Raw genomic sequence first — 17,349 nt, forward strand, 5'->3', positions numbered from 1 at the left:
CACTCTGACTGATTTGTTTCGTGCCCCTAGTCAAATAAAAATAATGTTCACAAAAACAAAGAACGCTCGAAAATTGTAACAATTTTCCCTGTTTCCATTTCTGTAAACTTAAGGAGCTATAATGCACGACTTTCCTTTGACCACTCGCGGTAACGAGCGCGGCAAAGGTCCAACAGAAAAAGTAATCCAGTGGCTACCATAGCGGCGCTATACAAGAAAAAGGTCCCGTAGAAGCTCTCTGTGACGTCATAAAGCAAGCCTAGAGAGAACGAAAATAAAAGAAATGTAAGTTAAAGTCTTATTGTTATGAGCAGAAAATAAAAATGAGTCGGTTAACATTGCTAATGCATTAGGAAGGAACACTAGAGAAGATAAAAAAAAATGTCAAGAAGTTCTTAGGGAACCTATACAGTACGTGGTGCTAGTTGTAGTATATAGCGCCCTCTTGTGAACTCACGGTCACTAAAGTCCCCACCGGGCGCCGTCATCTTGTTTGTGATCGTGGGCTATTGTACGTGCAAAGACGCGCGTAGGTCGACTATTAATAGTCTTAGTAAATTCGGAAGAAAAACAATGACCGCCATTGTAAATTGCTGGTACATGTAATTGTTTTATTCAGCAATACATGTACAAAGATATATACACACCTGCCAGAGTGTCACCCACGGAAGTGGCCAAGCCACCCAGGAAGCCCAACCAACCCAAGACGATGACGAACTTATCGACTGTGAAAGGCAGATATCTCGTCAGCACACATACCACCTGAATAACAGCGGCTATACCAGCTGCTACGAAGAACGTATTGACCATCTGCCCAGCGAAGGAAGGGATGAAAGGATCCAATGCAAGTCCCACAGCACTAACAGCAGCTGCGATGATCGCAGTCACTTGACACGATGCCAACTTTCTTTTCAACACAAAAAACGCTAAAGCAGGCCCTGCCATGCTACCAAGGCCAAAGGCCGTACTTAGGAAAGACGCCTGACCGTTCGTAAGCCCTGCAGACAGACCGTTGGGTACCATATACACCAAGATCCCGCCAAATGAAATGCTGTAGAACATTCTGATGGCTGCCAGCAGCACAAAGTCAAAATTTATGAATATCTCAAGACCGAGGGCTGAGACGACAGAATCACGCCACTTCACAGGATCAGGACCTTGAGCGCTTCGCTTCGAGAGCTGGTCCTCGCTTTGCTCTGAGGTCTGGTCTTCGCTTTTCTTCGAGAGCTGGTCCTCGCTGTGGTTTGAGATCTGGTCCTGGCTTTGCTTCAAGATCTGGTCCTCACCTTGCTTCGAAATCTGGTGCTCGCAATGCTTCGACATCTGATCTTCGCTTTGCTCCCAGGTCTGGTACTCGTTTTGATCAGTGGTTTGGTCCTCAGTTGATAGGTCTTGAATAGGGATAGCTTTGTATATTCCCGTAGGTCTTCTCACCAACATACCAGCGCAGATAAGATGGAAACCAAAGCCACCAAGTATAACCATTGCACCTCGCCAGCCGTAGGTGTCCAAAAGGATCTGTGTGGCTGGTCCATACAGCAAAAAGCCAATTGGAGCCCCGAGGAGAGACACGAAGATGGCCAAGTCGTACTTCTCGTGGAAGTACAGGGCAAACTCTGCACGCACTATCTCCAAAATGCATCCTGCACCCGAACCTGTCAGGCACAAAAAACACCTTGTCTTGATACTGGTGTATACATGTACGAGTTTTGATGTTTTTCATTTTGGTATAAGTCCGTCGACATAGAACACGGGATTGTTGAATTTAGACTAAACGGACAGTGTGGCTAGGCAGGCCTGCTTTCGATAACTAATTGGTAGAAATCTAAGCATGCATATTTGGACAAAAACGTTTTGCTGGACTCGTTCGGAGTCTAACTGCAAATGTATTTAAGCATACGTAGGCCTAATTTTGAATACCAGGTCAGGCTGCGTTTCAATTACAAGCACACACGAAGTGCGCAAACTCTAAGCTTTCCATTCCATTGACAACTTGGGCTTTTCTAGATTTTCCTTACCTGCAATTGCTATGATAGTTACAGCTAAGAAGGCGATATTATGCGTTAAAGCCGACAGAACCACGCCAAGTCCAAAGAGAAAACCGCCAAAGGAGATGACAGGGCGCCCTCCGACTTTCCGAGCTACAACCGAGGCCACGGGTGCTGTCAAGAGAACAGTAATGTGTAAATATTAATTGGCTTGTCGATTTAAAGGCTACTTCCCTTCATTTACGTCAAGTTAATCTTGTTGTAACATGTTTTACTACACCTCATAAATATTCATGATCAAATTAGCGCACGTCATTGGCCGATTCCACCGCACGTCTGGGAAGTAAAAATAATACGTGCCCAGGTGATGTCATCCCGGCGGTAGTTTTTTTTTTGGTAGTACCCAAAATTCCCTCTGGAACCCGCCTCGTAGAACATGTAGTCTGTGGCATGAAATCTTTACGGAACCAGTCTGTTGTTGTTAGTACTTGTAACTACTGCAGTAAAGACACATTAAAGAGTGTTGATACCAGACTAATTCATTGCCTGACGAACTTGAATAAATTGTGCTGAATAAAGATGCAAAATCTGCGAAGGCCGTTATCGACAAGGCAGTGAGGCTACTAAAATGGTAGAGGCTACTAAATATATGAGGTGTAGTAAATCAAATACAGCATGGTTTATTTCTGGAAAATGGTGGGAATTACTGGTCCCTTCGCTTCGTGAGGTGATCACGCTGACCTACACCTCATTCCCATTACTCCCCCTCGAACCATGCTGCATTTGTATAATACCGCATTTACGGTTAGTAGCCGGCAAAACCTGGAGCATGGGATCGCTAGCTCACATTGAAGGGGGGGGGAGGCTGGAGGTAGGTGTGACAACAACAGCAAAGTTTTATAATGATTAATCATCTGCAGACCGGAAGTTTTTTTAGGGAGACTTGTAAATGATCAATGTTTTGCATTAAAAAAAAAATAAAACTCATTGTTCGATACCTATTTGGGCTGATTGTTGCCGAAATAATGATGTCAGCTTAATTATTTACCATGATCGACCTTTTACTGTGACGACATCAAACCGGAAGTCAGGTGTAACTAATATTTACACATATCCGTTCGTGGTATTTTCATATTTCCTGAAGTTCTCCTTACTTGATGTAGCATAACCTGCCAGTCTAAACTAACTCAGTACTCCTTAAGCACAAGGTAAACTGATGACGTTATCAAACCGGAAATAACGAGTGAATAAAATGTGACTTGAAATCTATTTATCCCTAAATGCATTTGTTGAAAAATAAGAATGGCTTCTAAACGGATTTTTTAAAAATATTTGTCCTGTTTCTTTTTACATAAACATATTTACGACTGAATTAGACAATGTCAAATAAAATAGTTAAGCGCCCCATCACCCTGCGTTTGTTACGATAAGTGATAAATTGATAAGTGATAACTACATGACCATGTTAACGCCGAGCGCAGTATCTTTAGCTTTAAAAATGAACTATGAAATGTCGCATTTGTTTTATCGGTTCGGGACCACAACTCTTTAAAACTTTTTAATGCAAACCTCATTAAAAACGGTGATCTCCTCGAAAAAGGTGTCATATTTGACGTTTATTTCACGGGTAAATACTTCATCTATTACGACAAAAAATGCTTGAACAATACCATCTGTTATATCCTGAAGTATTTATTTTGAAACAATTTTGGAACAATAAGGAGTGGTATTGCACAGTTTTATGAATATTTCCGTTTTAGATGTCAGGTAGAAAAACAGACAAAATGACACGTACACCTGCAAGGAACATTTGCGATTAACATGCCAACGGGCATTAAGGCCCGTTATCACGCGTCCAACCAATTAAGACAAGTCCGTTCAGTGCATTTTGTACTAGAGCTCAGAACAGTCGTTCATCCTTGTGTGTAGGATCCGCGCTTCCATCCACACAGCCGTTAAATAGTTACGTTAGCTTAGGATGCGTAATGCAATTGCAGTCAGTGGCCGTGTCACGCACAGAGCCCTGTTTGACCTCAGTTTCTTGTTCCGAGGTCACGCACGCATGGCCCAAAAGCATACGCGAGGTCTTACGAGACTGTATTCGAGACTACAGGAAAACACGAAAAGTACCTGGATACATGCACTGTTTGGCTAAGATGGCTAGGTTAGTGAAAAGTTGAAATCGTGTGCTTTATTTTGATACCAAATATAACTGCTTTTGACAAAAATAAAGTGTTGCTATGACGTATCAAACAAAATTCATACTTTGTAGCAATAAAAGTGAGGGCCGATAGTCTTTCGCTGTACGTTCGATTCTTAAAAAAGGCCGAAAGAAATTCATTAGATAGATGATTGTCTACGCTTCATTTTCATGTGAAACAGGTGCAAGAGACTTTTATATTTGTGGTCCAAATCGCCGGTTGAAAAATGAAGACTTTTGCGAGATTTTATGATTTGCAATCACGAATAGGAAATTGTGAATAGCACGTGTGAACTTATGAATATTAAGCAGGCCATCGCGAGCTCAACCAATCAGTGGGCATATGAGGTAACAAGGTCATACCGTGTCTGGTTCCTTGCTCTGTGCTTTTACAATGGGGACGATCTTTTCGCGTTGTGAAAAATGGAAGTTGAAGGAAACATTAGGTGTACATCGAATTCTTAAAATATTAACGACATCACGTTCGCGAGATTTTTTGTGTAGACGAATGCTCATTCTTTGCTTTGATTACCTTAACATTCGGGAGATATTCGTTGTTGTCGAAAAAAAGCTGACATTTCATCACGTAATTTTTAATCGATTTGTCCGTGAAATATCATAGTCAAAATACATTGAAATCCTTTTTTATTGAAGAAAAAAATACCTTGACAGATGAATGAAGTAGGTCTTTAACTACCTAAACCAGCTTTGTTTGTGTGGATCGGTTGTGGTTTGCCATGAAAATTGCGAATTTTCTGAAGCCCTTTTTTTACGGCCATCGTTCGCTGGTCTCGCGTTGCTGTCAGTTGTGTGGACGAGAAAATAAGGCAGCTACGCGTGACACGGTAACTGACTGATAAAATACGAAGAATGCTGGCAAAAAAAAACCCCAATGCGCGACCGGGAGCGCTAGCAATTGTGCAAAACGTTGCGCCATAGGGCTCGCTCAATGACGGCCATCTCTGTAGAAACTGCAACTGCGTATTTTATGCAATCAAGCATGCATTGCGCAGTGTTGAAAATGTTCCAAACACGCGCTCTTTTTGCTCGAAATGTGTTCGAAATACAACGCAGCCGATGCGCGTTATGCAAGCTGACGCTCAAAATGCCGATGCACGTGGATGGTCTGTAGGAAATGACGTCATTTGAACGAGACCTATTGAAAGAGCCCAATGCCGTGTGCTCCTTTCAAAATAGGCCTACCCGCACTTTGTTACTATTCAAGACACGTACAAAAATGGATAACTATCCTGAAAGATATATGGAGGGATGGTTCCAAGTACTCTTCAAATTAACTATCCTTCCAGAAGTGATATCGTTCGGAAGAACATGAAGGCGGTTTAAAAAAAAAGTATGCCCGCAAGCATACAAAATTGTACCTACGTGAATCAATTTACGACAGCAACATAAAATGTGCATTCGTTTTCTCTGTGTTCTAAAAATGTAGTAACTGAGCTGAGACTTCATAAAATTAGATGCACCCAACTGAAGGTTTTGAGAAATTTTAAGTAGCTTAAAAAGTGGGCTGTTATGCTGTACAAGACTTATTGAATAGTTTACATGTAAATGGCGGTTCATACATGTATAGGTTATGATCAGACTTTAGTGCAAACCATAGTCATGTAACTCTATATGGTACGAACAAATGTTTTGTTCCATCCAGTGGTTGATTATGTTACACAATAATTATGCTCGACATATGGCGCATAATATAAATATTTGATGGCTCAGAAGCTCCTTTTACTAGTCTGGTTCCTTGATCTGACGATCACCTCACGCGTCTTAATCGACCTTAGGTCTGGTAACATTTAAACGTAGAACACGACGCAGCAAATTAAGCCATGCGGGGGCATATTCGGGGCACAAATTAAAATCGGATACCGGGTATTATTTTCTGGCATTAATCATTGACCTTCGTTAATGATAGCCTTCGTGGTCTGATGATTCAAACTTGCCAGGACTGATATACAAACATGACATGCATTTTGTTGGTAAATAAAACCAGCTTATCTTTATCACGAATACCCGCGCTATCTCGAACATATCGGAGTATCAACGAAAACGAAAAAGGCAGGATCCTAAATGCACGGGTATTTTTTTTGGTCACATGTCTGTCACGCCTACCTGACCCACCAATATTTGTCAGAATAGTTAAAAAAAAAGCTGTCTTGAACTATAGTTAATTTGCTTAATAGGGATTATCACAATGCTTTCGCCATTGACGGGGCTATCGTGATAGAATTGTTAGCTTGCTTGCATAGGTTACTCGTTGGCTTACTCAGAATGAACTGCACTCCCAGGTGTAGGGAATTAATAGAGCCGATGATCCACAGTCCCGTATCGAAGTCATCCTTCATGCCCGTGATGAGAACACCGAAAGCCTTCAAGCTTCCAGCGACGACAAATTCTGATAAACAGGCCGCAAATACAACGATCCAGCCCCATCCACCTTCCTGGTATACATGATTCTTGGGGGACGCCCTCATAATTTCCAGGATAGGTCGAAAGTTATACTCAGTTGGATTACACAGTGCAATTATCTCTGTTAGAAATTTTAAACGGGTTTTAGTGTGCACTGCTGATTATAATTCTATTACGTAACACTTCGTGCAGGTCTTCAGAGGGTATGCATTCTTTTCAGGTGCCAGGCATGCGGATCACACAATACACTCTAAAAACTGAAGTGTTGAATTTTACAATATTTTCGAAGTGTTACTACCAAATTGTTTTCAAATGTTGCAAAAGGTTATTCAAACTCTTAGTAATGCTAAAGTTAACCAACTTCAAGATGTGACTTTTCACATTCTAAAAGTGTTGTGAGCTTTCCTGCATAGACGCATGCGCAGTAATGTACATGTATTAGGCCAACTGGGCAATTTGATTGAATAGTGAGTTCAGCGCGCCGCGCGCGCGCACTTGATCATTTTCCGTCCGAGCTCCAATATGGCATTCCGTTCTTCACATTGATCTCCCAACCTCGTGCCCCGTGGGTACGATCTTGCAGCGCCATTTTGTTTCCCATCATGCCTTGCGCGATCGTAACCCCTGGAATTGTGTAATTTAAATATACCAAAATACGTTACATTATAATTAGGGCTGCAGTTTATCCGTTTTACGTGCCTACGCCATCTTTAAAATGTTAAAAGTTGTGATTTTGAAGAATTAATCCTTTTAAACACAACGTTTGGACGTTGTGTTAATTAGCAAAGATTTGTATTAAATGTACGTACCCCTTTCGTGCCTTTACAACCACAGATAAAGGATATTTTGAGCGAAAAACGAGGCTGGCATAATCCATATCGTACAGGCATCGCGACTTTTGAATCATAATTGTTTATTTCGTACGTGACGTTACGTCCAAAGCTGAGCACGCGAGCGCGAGCACATTATGGGCGCACCCGGCGTGCAATCTTCGAAATGCCCGTGCAGTACGCTGTGAATAGCCATTCAGCGTCATTTACGTCATCATCACAGCCAGGGGTTAGTGTAAGGAACGAGCACGCGCCCCTGGAATCGAGGCTGTTGATCTCCATATGCACAAAATGGATATGACATCGCGTACCAACGTCGGCTACGCGCGCGTTTTTGAAAAGGGTAAAGAACACAATTTTGCATTCGAGTTGTGTACACTTTCGAACGGAGGATTAAAAAATGAAGATGTTTTTTTTCGGTTTCTTTGTCATTTTTGAAAGAATAAAAGAAAGTTTAGAAACAGAGATCTAAATTGATCAAAATGGACGAGGCGTATAGTCAAGGTGTGTGCAGCTTTAGATTGCTGGAGCCGGGAGTAAGGAGCGTTGAAGAACAGGACAATTATTCGCAAGTAAGTTGTTTTTTTAACGAGGCCTATACAACATGGCATGGACATGATGGAGGAATATGAACATGGGAATGACAAAGCAAATTATAATATCGTTAATGTCGTCGCTCTAGTTTGAGGGGATGGCCTGTGGTAGCTGAGCGAGATATTCTGTTCAAATTTCATGCGATCTAGGCCTGTCATGCTGGTCAGCATCATTATTTTGTTTTAAGATCTAGGCCTAAACGTGCATGACTGACCCGGCAATGGCAATGAACAAAAGTTGACTCGTTTAAAATAGTTTATTCGAATAACTTTTATAACTTTGATATGCAAAATCTGATTGAATTAAGTCTGCTTTGGCTTAACGCCTACCGAAATGTTTCTATTGTTTTTCTTTATAAAGAGAAACTGAGGTGATGGTTTATGCTAACTTACTGCACAACCGGCCGATTTACCTTCATATCAAACAAAGAACTTCAGAAAAGCCATAGCAAAAACCACCAGCTGCAGGACGATATCTGAGACGGACGAAAATAGAGAACTTCACGGAGGGATGGAATCGAATACCGTATATCATATCATCCACTGAATGGAACATGCGATGTGACAGGCATCTCAGAGTTTGACTTAATTAATTCTTACGATGTGGAACTGTTAACATTGATTGATTTTGTTTTTGGAAAGAAGCTGTGGAGTTCAACGCAAGTATTTTTATGAGCTCCCAAGATGACTGACACATTATTGACAGTTTTTATGGTGAAGAAAGCAATGAGTACTTTTACGGTTGGAAATTATATTGTGTACGCCGTTATATAAGATTACTAGCTATAGCCATTAATACACCGTCATATTCGCTCACAAAAACGATTCTCATTAGGTCTACACTTACAAGTAATTATATTTAATTTCAGAAGCATAGCTAAACATTTGATTATAAACAAGACCGTGCGTAGCTTGAATAACTCTTTGACAAAATAAGTATAGTACTATTTTGGTTTGTGATTCATCTCCTTTCACACAATATCACAAGAGGTGAACGATATCATTCCCTGATCAATCTAGGGACGGGAAGACGTTTTTACTGACTACTTTGTAAAATTAAAGTTTTTTTTTTTACCTTTTAGATTCTAATTGGTTTATGTTCGGGTTTTTGATAAATATATCAATCATTTGAATTAATCCATACAATTTCTCGTGTGAGTGTTCAGTTTAAAAAATATGATGTAATTTCAGCATATTGATAATACAATTATTCATTTCATTGATGAAAGTAATTCAGTGTGCTCTAATGACCAATGTGCCAAAAATGAAATGGCAATTTACTTACAATCATTTTGGGAGGAGGGATTAAAAAAAATAAGGGAAAAGGAAATGGGGGGTTCTTAAATTTCGAAAATGCATAAGAAAGTGTACATCAAGAAAGTGTGGAAAAGCTGTTCGGAGGGATTGAGGGTAACTCTTCATCGTTCAGTTATTTTTTTTTTAAAGATTTGTTTTGGAGGAGCGCTTGAACTCCCCGCTGTAAGAAAAATTTCACTCGATAATCCATTTTCCAAAGTGAAAGCACAATGCGAGTTTACCCGTCTGACAGTAAACGCGCCGCCATTGTTCGGCCGCGTATTTGTGCACAAACACATGCGCGATGTCCTATCCAGTCTGTGTATATGGAGATCAATGGTTCTTCATAAACTTTTGTCCTACACATCGCCGACCATCATAATATAACCAGTTGAGTAAAGGTGAGATTTTTTATACATGGATATTATCGTAGGAACACTGCACATTTTGATGTTAATACTACTTTTATATCGTACGAAATTGACGGATAATTTTATACCTTAGTTCTAACAGATGGGTGTCGCTATACATTGTACGTATACGTACATACGTCCATTTGATTTGCGTGATGTATCGATGATGTTAAAGTACTTAATACAATCGACAGAAGTATGACCAATCTTTAATCTTTACAATCGCAGTTATGTGTGCATGTATTTCAATATGAGGACCATGTATCGTTACATCACGCAAATCAAATGCACGGATGAACGTACGAACATGTAAAGCGACACTCATCTGTTATAGGGTCTAAAATTATCTGTCAATTTCGTACGATATAAAGGCAGTATTAACATAAGAATGTGCAGTGTTCCTACGATAATATCTCAGTAAAAAAATATCACCTTTACTCTACTGGTTATATTGGGATGGACGGCGATGTTGGTCGAGGAAGGACGAAAAGTTATGAAGAACGCAACGCCATATTGGAGCCCTTACTATCAATGACATACTCTGTATTTATTGGTATTTTTTGCGTGCATTTGAAGGAAGATTTTTTTTGACATTACAATAACTCAAAGTAACATATTTAAAGGGTAACAGATAGTTGTCTCAACAGTTTCAAAGGGTTGGATATCAACACTTTCTTAACACTTGGCAATGGGTAAAGAGGTAACTGAAAAGTTGTTTTAACATTTTAAAAGGGTCAGATCAAACACTTTCCTACACTTTTCTAACATTTTTGCTGGATCCCAACACTTTTTTAACACTTGGAAAAGTTTGTAAAAGGGATCGACACTTTTGTAACTTTCTAAAAGTGTTGGAATTCGTAACACTTTGGAAAGTGTTGAATCAACTTTTAAAGTGTGGTTACTGACCGTTCGCCGCACGCATAGCAAGTGTTAAACTTATAATTTATAAAGTTGAATTTAACACTTTAGTTTTTAGAGTTTACATTAAAAAAAATCTATAGTACTTCAAATGAGGTAGGGTAGCATGGGTATGTAAACCCCCGGCTGAAAGGAGCCAGCATCTTTTCTTCGTGTGATAGGCATGGCGAACAGAGCAGTTCAGCTCCTTGTTCATTGCAATAATGAATACTGACTCGTCCGAAGAGGACATTAAATCACTCCAACCAGGCCAAGGTAAGCCTAGTTCTCGCCGGGACATCGATTCTCGGTTACAGGCCAATGCCGACGGTATCCAGAAGTTATCGGCTTCTGTTAATGCCATGCAAGAGATGCTGGCATCAGTGGTTCATTCCCGTGACTTATCCGGACGTGCGAAGCACGCTGGCCCCAGCAACTCCGCTGGTCTAGTTTACCCCAGTTGAAAGTCTCGGCTCAATACGACGAGGAGTTTGTGGACGAGCTACTAAGCCAGGAAGCTGTGGCATACGACCCAGCTCAATCTGTGTTTGATCTGACCTGTGTACTGGCGGAAAACCAAGCCATTATAGCGCAAGCTGTAATGGCTCATTTGAATTACTATGGATTCTTTGAATGTATTGTGTGATCCGCATGCCTGGCACCTGAAAGGAATGCATACCCTCTTCGACTTGTACTTCATTATTATTCATAAAATTCAAATTATATTTCATATTTCATATTCACATAATTTTTGAATTGTCTCTGTTAGAAATTTTCAGTGGGTTTTAGTGTGCACTGCTGACTATAAATTTGTACCATAAATCTAGGATGTTATCAGCGCTCCCCATTAAAAAATATGGCACGAGCCCCCCTAAATGAGAAGGGTGCATTTGTACAGTTTTAGTTAATATAGCGTGACTGATTTTAGGATTTATCAGTGCTCCCCATTAAAAATATGGCACAAGCCCCCCCCCCCCCCCCCCATGGATTTTCAGAGGCCTAAGTGTCCGTAGAAAATAACCAGTCTACATTTCAGCACACCTCCCTGAAAAAAAGTCTGGATCCACTTTTTGCTAGCCCCCCAAAAATATTGGCTCTAGAACCGCGCCTGGAATGGACCTTCAATGGAACTTACCTATAGAAACCCAATAGCGATTAAAGAATTTTGAAACCCTCAAAAGCTTTGTACTATGACAACCATTTCCCCCTTGATTTAATTGGGCAGTGCGTCGACCTCCAAATAATAAGCCATATTGCTATTTCCACTGCGCGTGCGCACATCAGATTCAACTTTTTTAGGGCATATGTTGCTTCGCACAGGAAAGAAATTGAACACAGTAAACGTAAATCCTGCCTGTCCCTTACGAAAATGTCCTGTGGTATTACCACAAAAAAATACCACAGGACATTACCACAGGAAAGTTCCTGTTTTTTTTTTGGACATTTAACACAGCACTTTTCCTGTGGTAACATTCCTGTGGTACCATTCCTGTGGTACCATTCCTGTGGTACCATTCCTGTGGTACCATTCCTGTGGTACCATTCCTGTGGTACCATTCCTGTGGTACCATTCCTGTGGTACCATTCCTGTGGTAACATATTCCTGTGGTAACATATTCCTGTGGTACCATTCCTGTGGTAACATATTCCTGTGGTAACATATTCCTGTGGTAACATTCCTGTGGTACTTGTGTGTGGTACGTTCCTGTGGTAATGTTCCTGTGGTAATGTTCCTGCGGTACAATTTTTATTGTTCCTGTGGTAAATGTTCCTGTGGTACGTTGTCTTTATTCCTGTGGTAAATGTTCCTGTGGAACGTTGTTACTATTCCAGTGGTAAATGTTCCTGTGGTACGTTATGTACGTTCATTGTTATTGTTCCTGTGGTGTTAGCGTTCATTCCTATTGAACGTACGCAGGACGGGCATTTACGTCTCAGCCAATGAAAAGCTTTGCTTGCCACCTCCACCAACAGTTACCGCCCACCATGACCGTCTAGTCTACTGCCTTACTTTTATTATTTAAATTGTTCGCTGTTTGTATTAAACATGATAACAATGCAAGAGGATTCGAACTCGTCGAGCGGTACAAATATCAACACTACAAAAGAACATTGTAAGTGCCAAGATCGGGAACAATAAGGTGGAGTTGTATAGTGTTGTACTTATATATAGGCGACATATGACGTGATGAAGGAATGCACTGGAATGGGTCACGTGTACATGTACGTGTATACATGTGTAGGACACTGTTTGTCTTTCACGACACAGTTTGTCAACCATTTTCCTGTCAATAACAGTAAACACAAACAAATGTCTGTTTCTTTGAAGCTCTATCGTATAATCTCCGATAAATAAAAACTGAAATTAACAAAATAAAAGACATGTCATAAATTTTCACATGTTTTATAAATAAATAATTATAAATAAAATTGGAAGTATTTGCCGAAACTTGGGTCAGCTATGTTTGTTGATCAGTAGTTTCAGGTCAATGTACTCTTTAAACAGTTTGCAGCAGTTTTATCCGTTTAAAGTTATGAAAAGAATGATTAAAATACGGTACATACAAATATATTTTTTTATTAGAGATTCAGTTAAGGTTAATTTTAAACCTAATGAGTCAAAGTTTTTTCTCAGCCTCGTCAAACATTGGTGATTTACTCCATAAACTTATGATTAACTCCATAATTTTCTTCTTTGTTTATGGACTCACGGCGATATGCATTTAAAACAAGTGCCCTCTCCTCATCATTGATATTCACACGGGCACATTTTGTCGAACGTTCCCTATTTCGTGCCTCACTTTCGTCTTTCGAGTTACAATACCTACCCGACGGTGACCTTTAGCTTTTATAGGCATACAATTTATGTATTGTTAATTTGAATACTGACTGTTCCCTACGTAAGCCTTTTTAATCCTACATAGTTTTCATTGTAGCGCTCGTACGCTGCCTTAGCCTTATTATTTCCCAATGTTCCGAGTGTATTGTTAATCTGAATACTGACTGTATGCTGTACCCTACGTAAGCCTTCAGAATAGTTTATATTGTAGCGCAATCTTGGCAAAGGTGCAGGCAAACGAAATATGCCCGTGCAGAGAAAACCACACACAGAGTGTTGAAATAATTCCAAAGAAAAGCCAGCTCTTCGTCGAGAAAAAAATCAGCAGGGGGTACACTTATCAAGAACAGACATTTACATACAGAAAGGAACGTGGATGTGGCCACCGGTTCCATGACTAAAGGCAGTATGTACAATAGGCTTAAATGCTGAGTTTGAATTCATATACCTGCACTAAACAAATTACGTACGTATATTCTGTTTGCTTTACCAAATAGATTTTTGTCAAAACACATCATGCAGGCCTACAATGTACATGTACTTGCAACATTGCTTCGATAGAGAGATTTAGCAGGCATTGTGCCAGACAGCTTTAATTATAAGAGATCCTCTTTTGTTATTTAGATTTTTGTGCCGCTCAACAAGTTGGAATCCTCTTGCATTGTTATCGTGATTAATACAGGCAGCGAACAATTTGAAAAATAAAATTAAGGCAGTAGACGGTCACGGTGGTGTAGCGTGGCAAGCAAAGCTTTTTATTGGCTGTGACGTAAATACCCGTCCTGCGCACGTTCAAAACGAACACTAAATTGACCATGGTATAATGTTTTGTGGCAATGTTGCCGAGGGCAATGTTCCTTTGTTGGTTCCTGCGGTACCTGTTCCTGCAGTACCTGTTTCTGTTCCTGCGGTATTAATGTTCCTGTGGTAATCGCTGGATGGGATTCGATTGTTTCAAATTGAACGGGATCCTTGAGGTAGAATATCCATGGTTTCTTCTTCACATGTACCAACATCATTGGTGGAAATTAAGTCAGGAAAGCTGGGGGAAAAAACTAACAAACTTGTTAGTTTGTATGAATCAATATGGTGTTCAACAAAGGAAAAAAATGAGCAGATGCAGTTTCCCTTTTAAGTTGTGTTTTAATTGCAGTCAAACTCAAAAACATTTTTGTACATTTCTGTATTAATATGTGTTTCATATTAAAAAAAAATTGAACAGTCAACGTTTGTAATAATACCAAAGAGTGCATGCAACAACCAATAACTTATGTATGGAATATTTGAGGTAACATCCTCTGAATTGATTATTAACTTATGTGTAATTTACGAATGCAGAAGTTAAACCAGGAGAGTAATTTCCCATGGTCATGAGCAGATGGTGTTACTGAAATTCGTCCAAGTTCCATACTTGATATATAAAGTAATGAGTTTGCATTTAACTTTTACTACATTGTATATTTAAATCTTAATGTTTGGTATCATTTCATGAACAATATCTTCTTACCCCTTTTAAATTCCCAGTCAAATCACTTGAAGACAAAGTTTTTCAATTTGACACAAAGAACACAAACAGTTTATACTTTTGATGAGGCAGATCTGATAATAAAGATGGCGCTGAACAAATACAGCATCGTCATCAAGTCATATGTGACACGGTTTATAAAGAGCATGGGATTTTTCAAAAAAGCTTCCATGTTGAATGTGCGAGGATGCAAACTGTCCAGACTGGAATTGATTCTATGAAGTTGTAATGGGAATTCCTAACTGATCCACATAAATGTCTTGAAACAAATTCCTACATTGGCACTAGCTATAGAGACATCGTAATTCAGACTTACTGGTACATTGGACAGACCATGGAGCTATAAAAATAGCTCCATGAACAGACGTACTGCAAGACCCATTCAGCATGACTCGATCCACTCGGTCCAGTTTTCTTCATCCAGAAAACTTAACATGCCTCCTACTATAGTATGTTCAAGCTCACAGTAACACAGTATGTTATACTGGCAATTGATCTTTGCTTACAGGCAGAAGTGAGGCACTTATTTAATACAAATATTCACTGTTTTGAATTCTGCCATGTCCAGCCCCATGCACATGTGTACTGCTTATTATAGTGCTGTGATTCAAACTGTACTGGTTTTCAAACTTCCCACACACTCAGTGCACGCATTCTAAAATTTGTATCCTTGTGGAGACATTTCTTTGTTCTCGTGTAGTAAAGTGTTCAATTTTGAAAGTGAAGTTTCAAGATGCTTTAATTTTAACCAGAATTAGTTTCCTTGGCTGAAATTTGGACTTAATATCCCTTTTCTAAAACTCCATTTGCGACAGATTAACCCACCTTGGAAATCCTGTTTTGAGTAAAACCCATATATCTATTTCGTGAAAACCTTGTGGAGACCTATTCATCTATAGAAATTGCCCTGTGGAGACCTTTACAATGTTTTGTTCCCTATTGTGTGTGTGTCTCCACAAGGATACGAATTTGGGGTCAGTGGAGGAGCTGTGTGGGTGACCTTGCCTGCATGGTTTACACTGTGTATATGGAATCACGCATGGGTCACGCACTGCACAGGGCACACAAGTTCACACATTGTGGTTGTGGGGAACAGGATACAGTGTACCCTGCAATATATACATTGTACGTGTACACACGTACAAGTATGCATGGGCTTTATGTACAAGTACTGTTTAGTACATATTGCAGTATTGGGGAAATATTTGTTCATGTATGTTTTTATGACGGTGTATTCTTATTTGTGTTTTAGTTATAATTTATGTACATTGTATATTGGATGGTAATCTCTAGGGGGGGGGGGCTGTAGCCCCCCAAAATTTTGTCTAGCCCCCCCCCAAAGAAATTCCGTAAATTTAAGCGGGCCCCGAACCCCACGCCTATAGCTCAGAATACTGATAGCTGATTCAATGACTCCAACCTCGAAAACGATGTTCAAATAATTATCTTTTGCTAAGAAAATATTAGTTAAAGCATGGAGGAAAGTGGTAAGAAATTGCTTCAGATCACACCACAGAACATCTAGAATCATTTTTTTTTTTCGGGGCCCTTAAGCGGGCCCCGAACCCCACGCCGTAAGGGCTTCGCGCTTCGCGCTTCGCGCTTCGCGCTTCGCGCTTCGCGCTTCGCGCTCGAATCAGTTCTGATCAAGGTAGGTCCGCCCCCCCCCCCACTTTTGAGAAGCGATTGACTCCCCTGCATGACGCCCCCCATGAAATGTTCCAGCGCCCCCCCCCCCAGCGCCCCCCCCCCCGCCCCCCCCCCCCCCCCCCCCCCACTGAAAAATTCCTGGCTACGCCACTGTTTGTGTGGTACCTACATGTACCTCAAGAATACCACAGGACCGCGTCGGCATTACCACATACATTTGTGTGGTACTCTGGTCATATATACTTTTCCTGTGGTAATTTCTGTGGTAAATATATGTACCACAGAAGTACCACAGGTATACCATAGGACATTTTCGTAAGGGGTACTTGTACAGAAATCGTACAAATCGTAACCAAAATTGAAAATTGTATCAATATGTAACTTAATTTGAATGAAAATCACTAACCTGCCCTATATCTTCCTGCCGATTTCTCAGATGAAAGCCGTCCCATAGGGTCTGCTGGATCTGCAGTTCTTCGAGATCTGTCAGGGGTACCTGTACGTGAAATTAAAAAATAAAATTTGTGGAACAGTGACGGTGGAACGGTGGAACTGTGGAACGGTGGACGGTGAAGGTGGAACGGAATTGAAGACTAGCCAAACATTATTTGTAGCCCTAAAAAAGTTAAATCATCATAAATCTTCATAAATATCCAACCTTTTGTCCAGAATGCTGGCTGCGCTGGCGTGCTGGGAG

At 40.3% G+C, this 17,349-nt stretch overlaps 1 protein-coding gene across 1 annotated transcript; it reads right to left on the reverse strand.

The window, feature by feature from the left end:
• Positions 1–116: 116 nt before the first annotated feature.
• On the reverse strand, positions 117–6,762 carry LOC119725441 (monocarboxylate transporter 9-like). Its single transcript, XM_038196848.1, has 4 exons — positions 6,467–6,762; positions 2,019–2,162; positions 648–1,655; positions 117–259 (listed from the first exon to the last, which is right to left on the reverse strand). The coding sequence occupies exons 1-4, from the start codon at positions 6,672–6,674 to the stop codon at positions 117–119; spliced, it is 1,503 nt and encodes a 500-aa protein (XP_038052776.1). The 5' UTR covers positions 6,675–6,762.
• Positions 6,763–17,349: the final 10,587 nt, after the last annotated feature.

This window comes from Patiria miniata, unplaced genomic scaffold (genome assembly GCF_015706575.1).
Source record: "Patiria miniata isolate m_02_andy unplaced genomic scaffold, ASM1570657v1 HiC_scaffold_19, whole genome shotgun sequence".
Classification (NCBI taxonomy): Eukaryota; Metazoa; Echinodermata; class Asteroidea; order Valvatida; family Asterinidae; genus Patiria; species Patiria miniata.

Excerpts from the sequence above, each read along its gene's own strand:
- LOC119725441 (XM_038196848.1), bottom strand. The coding sequence starts at position 6,674 with ATGAGGGCGTCCCCCAAGAATCATGTATACCAGGAAGGTGGATGGGGC. Across the intron at positions 2,163-6,466 it reads GGGAGTGCAGTTCATTCTGA|CACCCGTGGCCTCGGTTGTA; the intron begins GTAAGCCAACGA and ends TTCTCTTGACAG. Across the intron at positions 260-647 it reads CGTGGGTGACACTCTGGCAG|GCTTGCTTTATGACGTCACA; the intron begins GTGTGTATATAT and ends CGTTCTCTCTAG.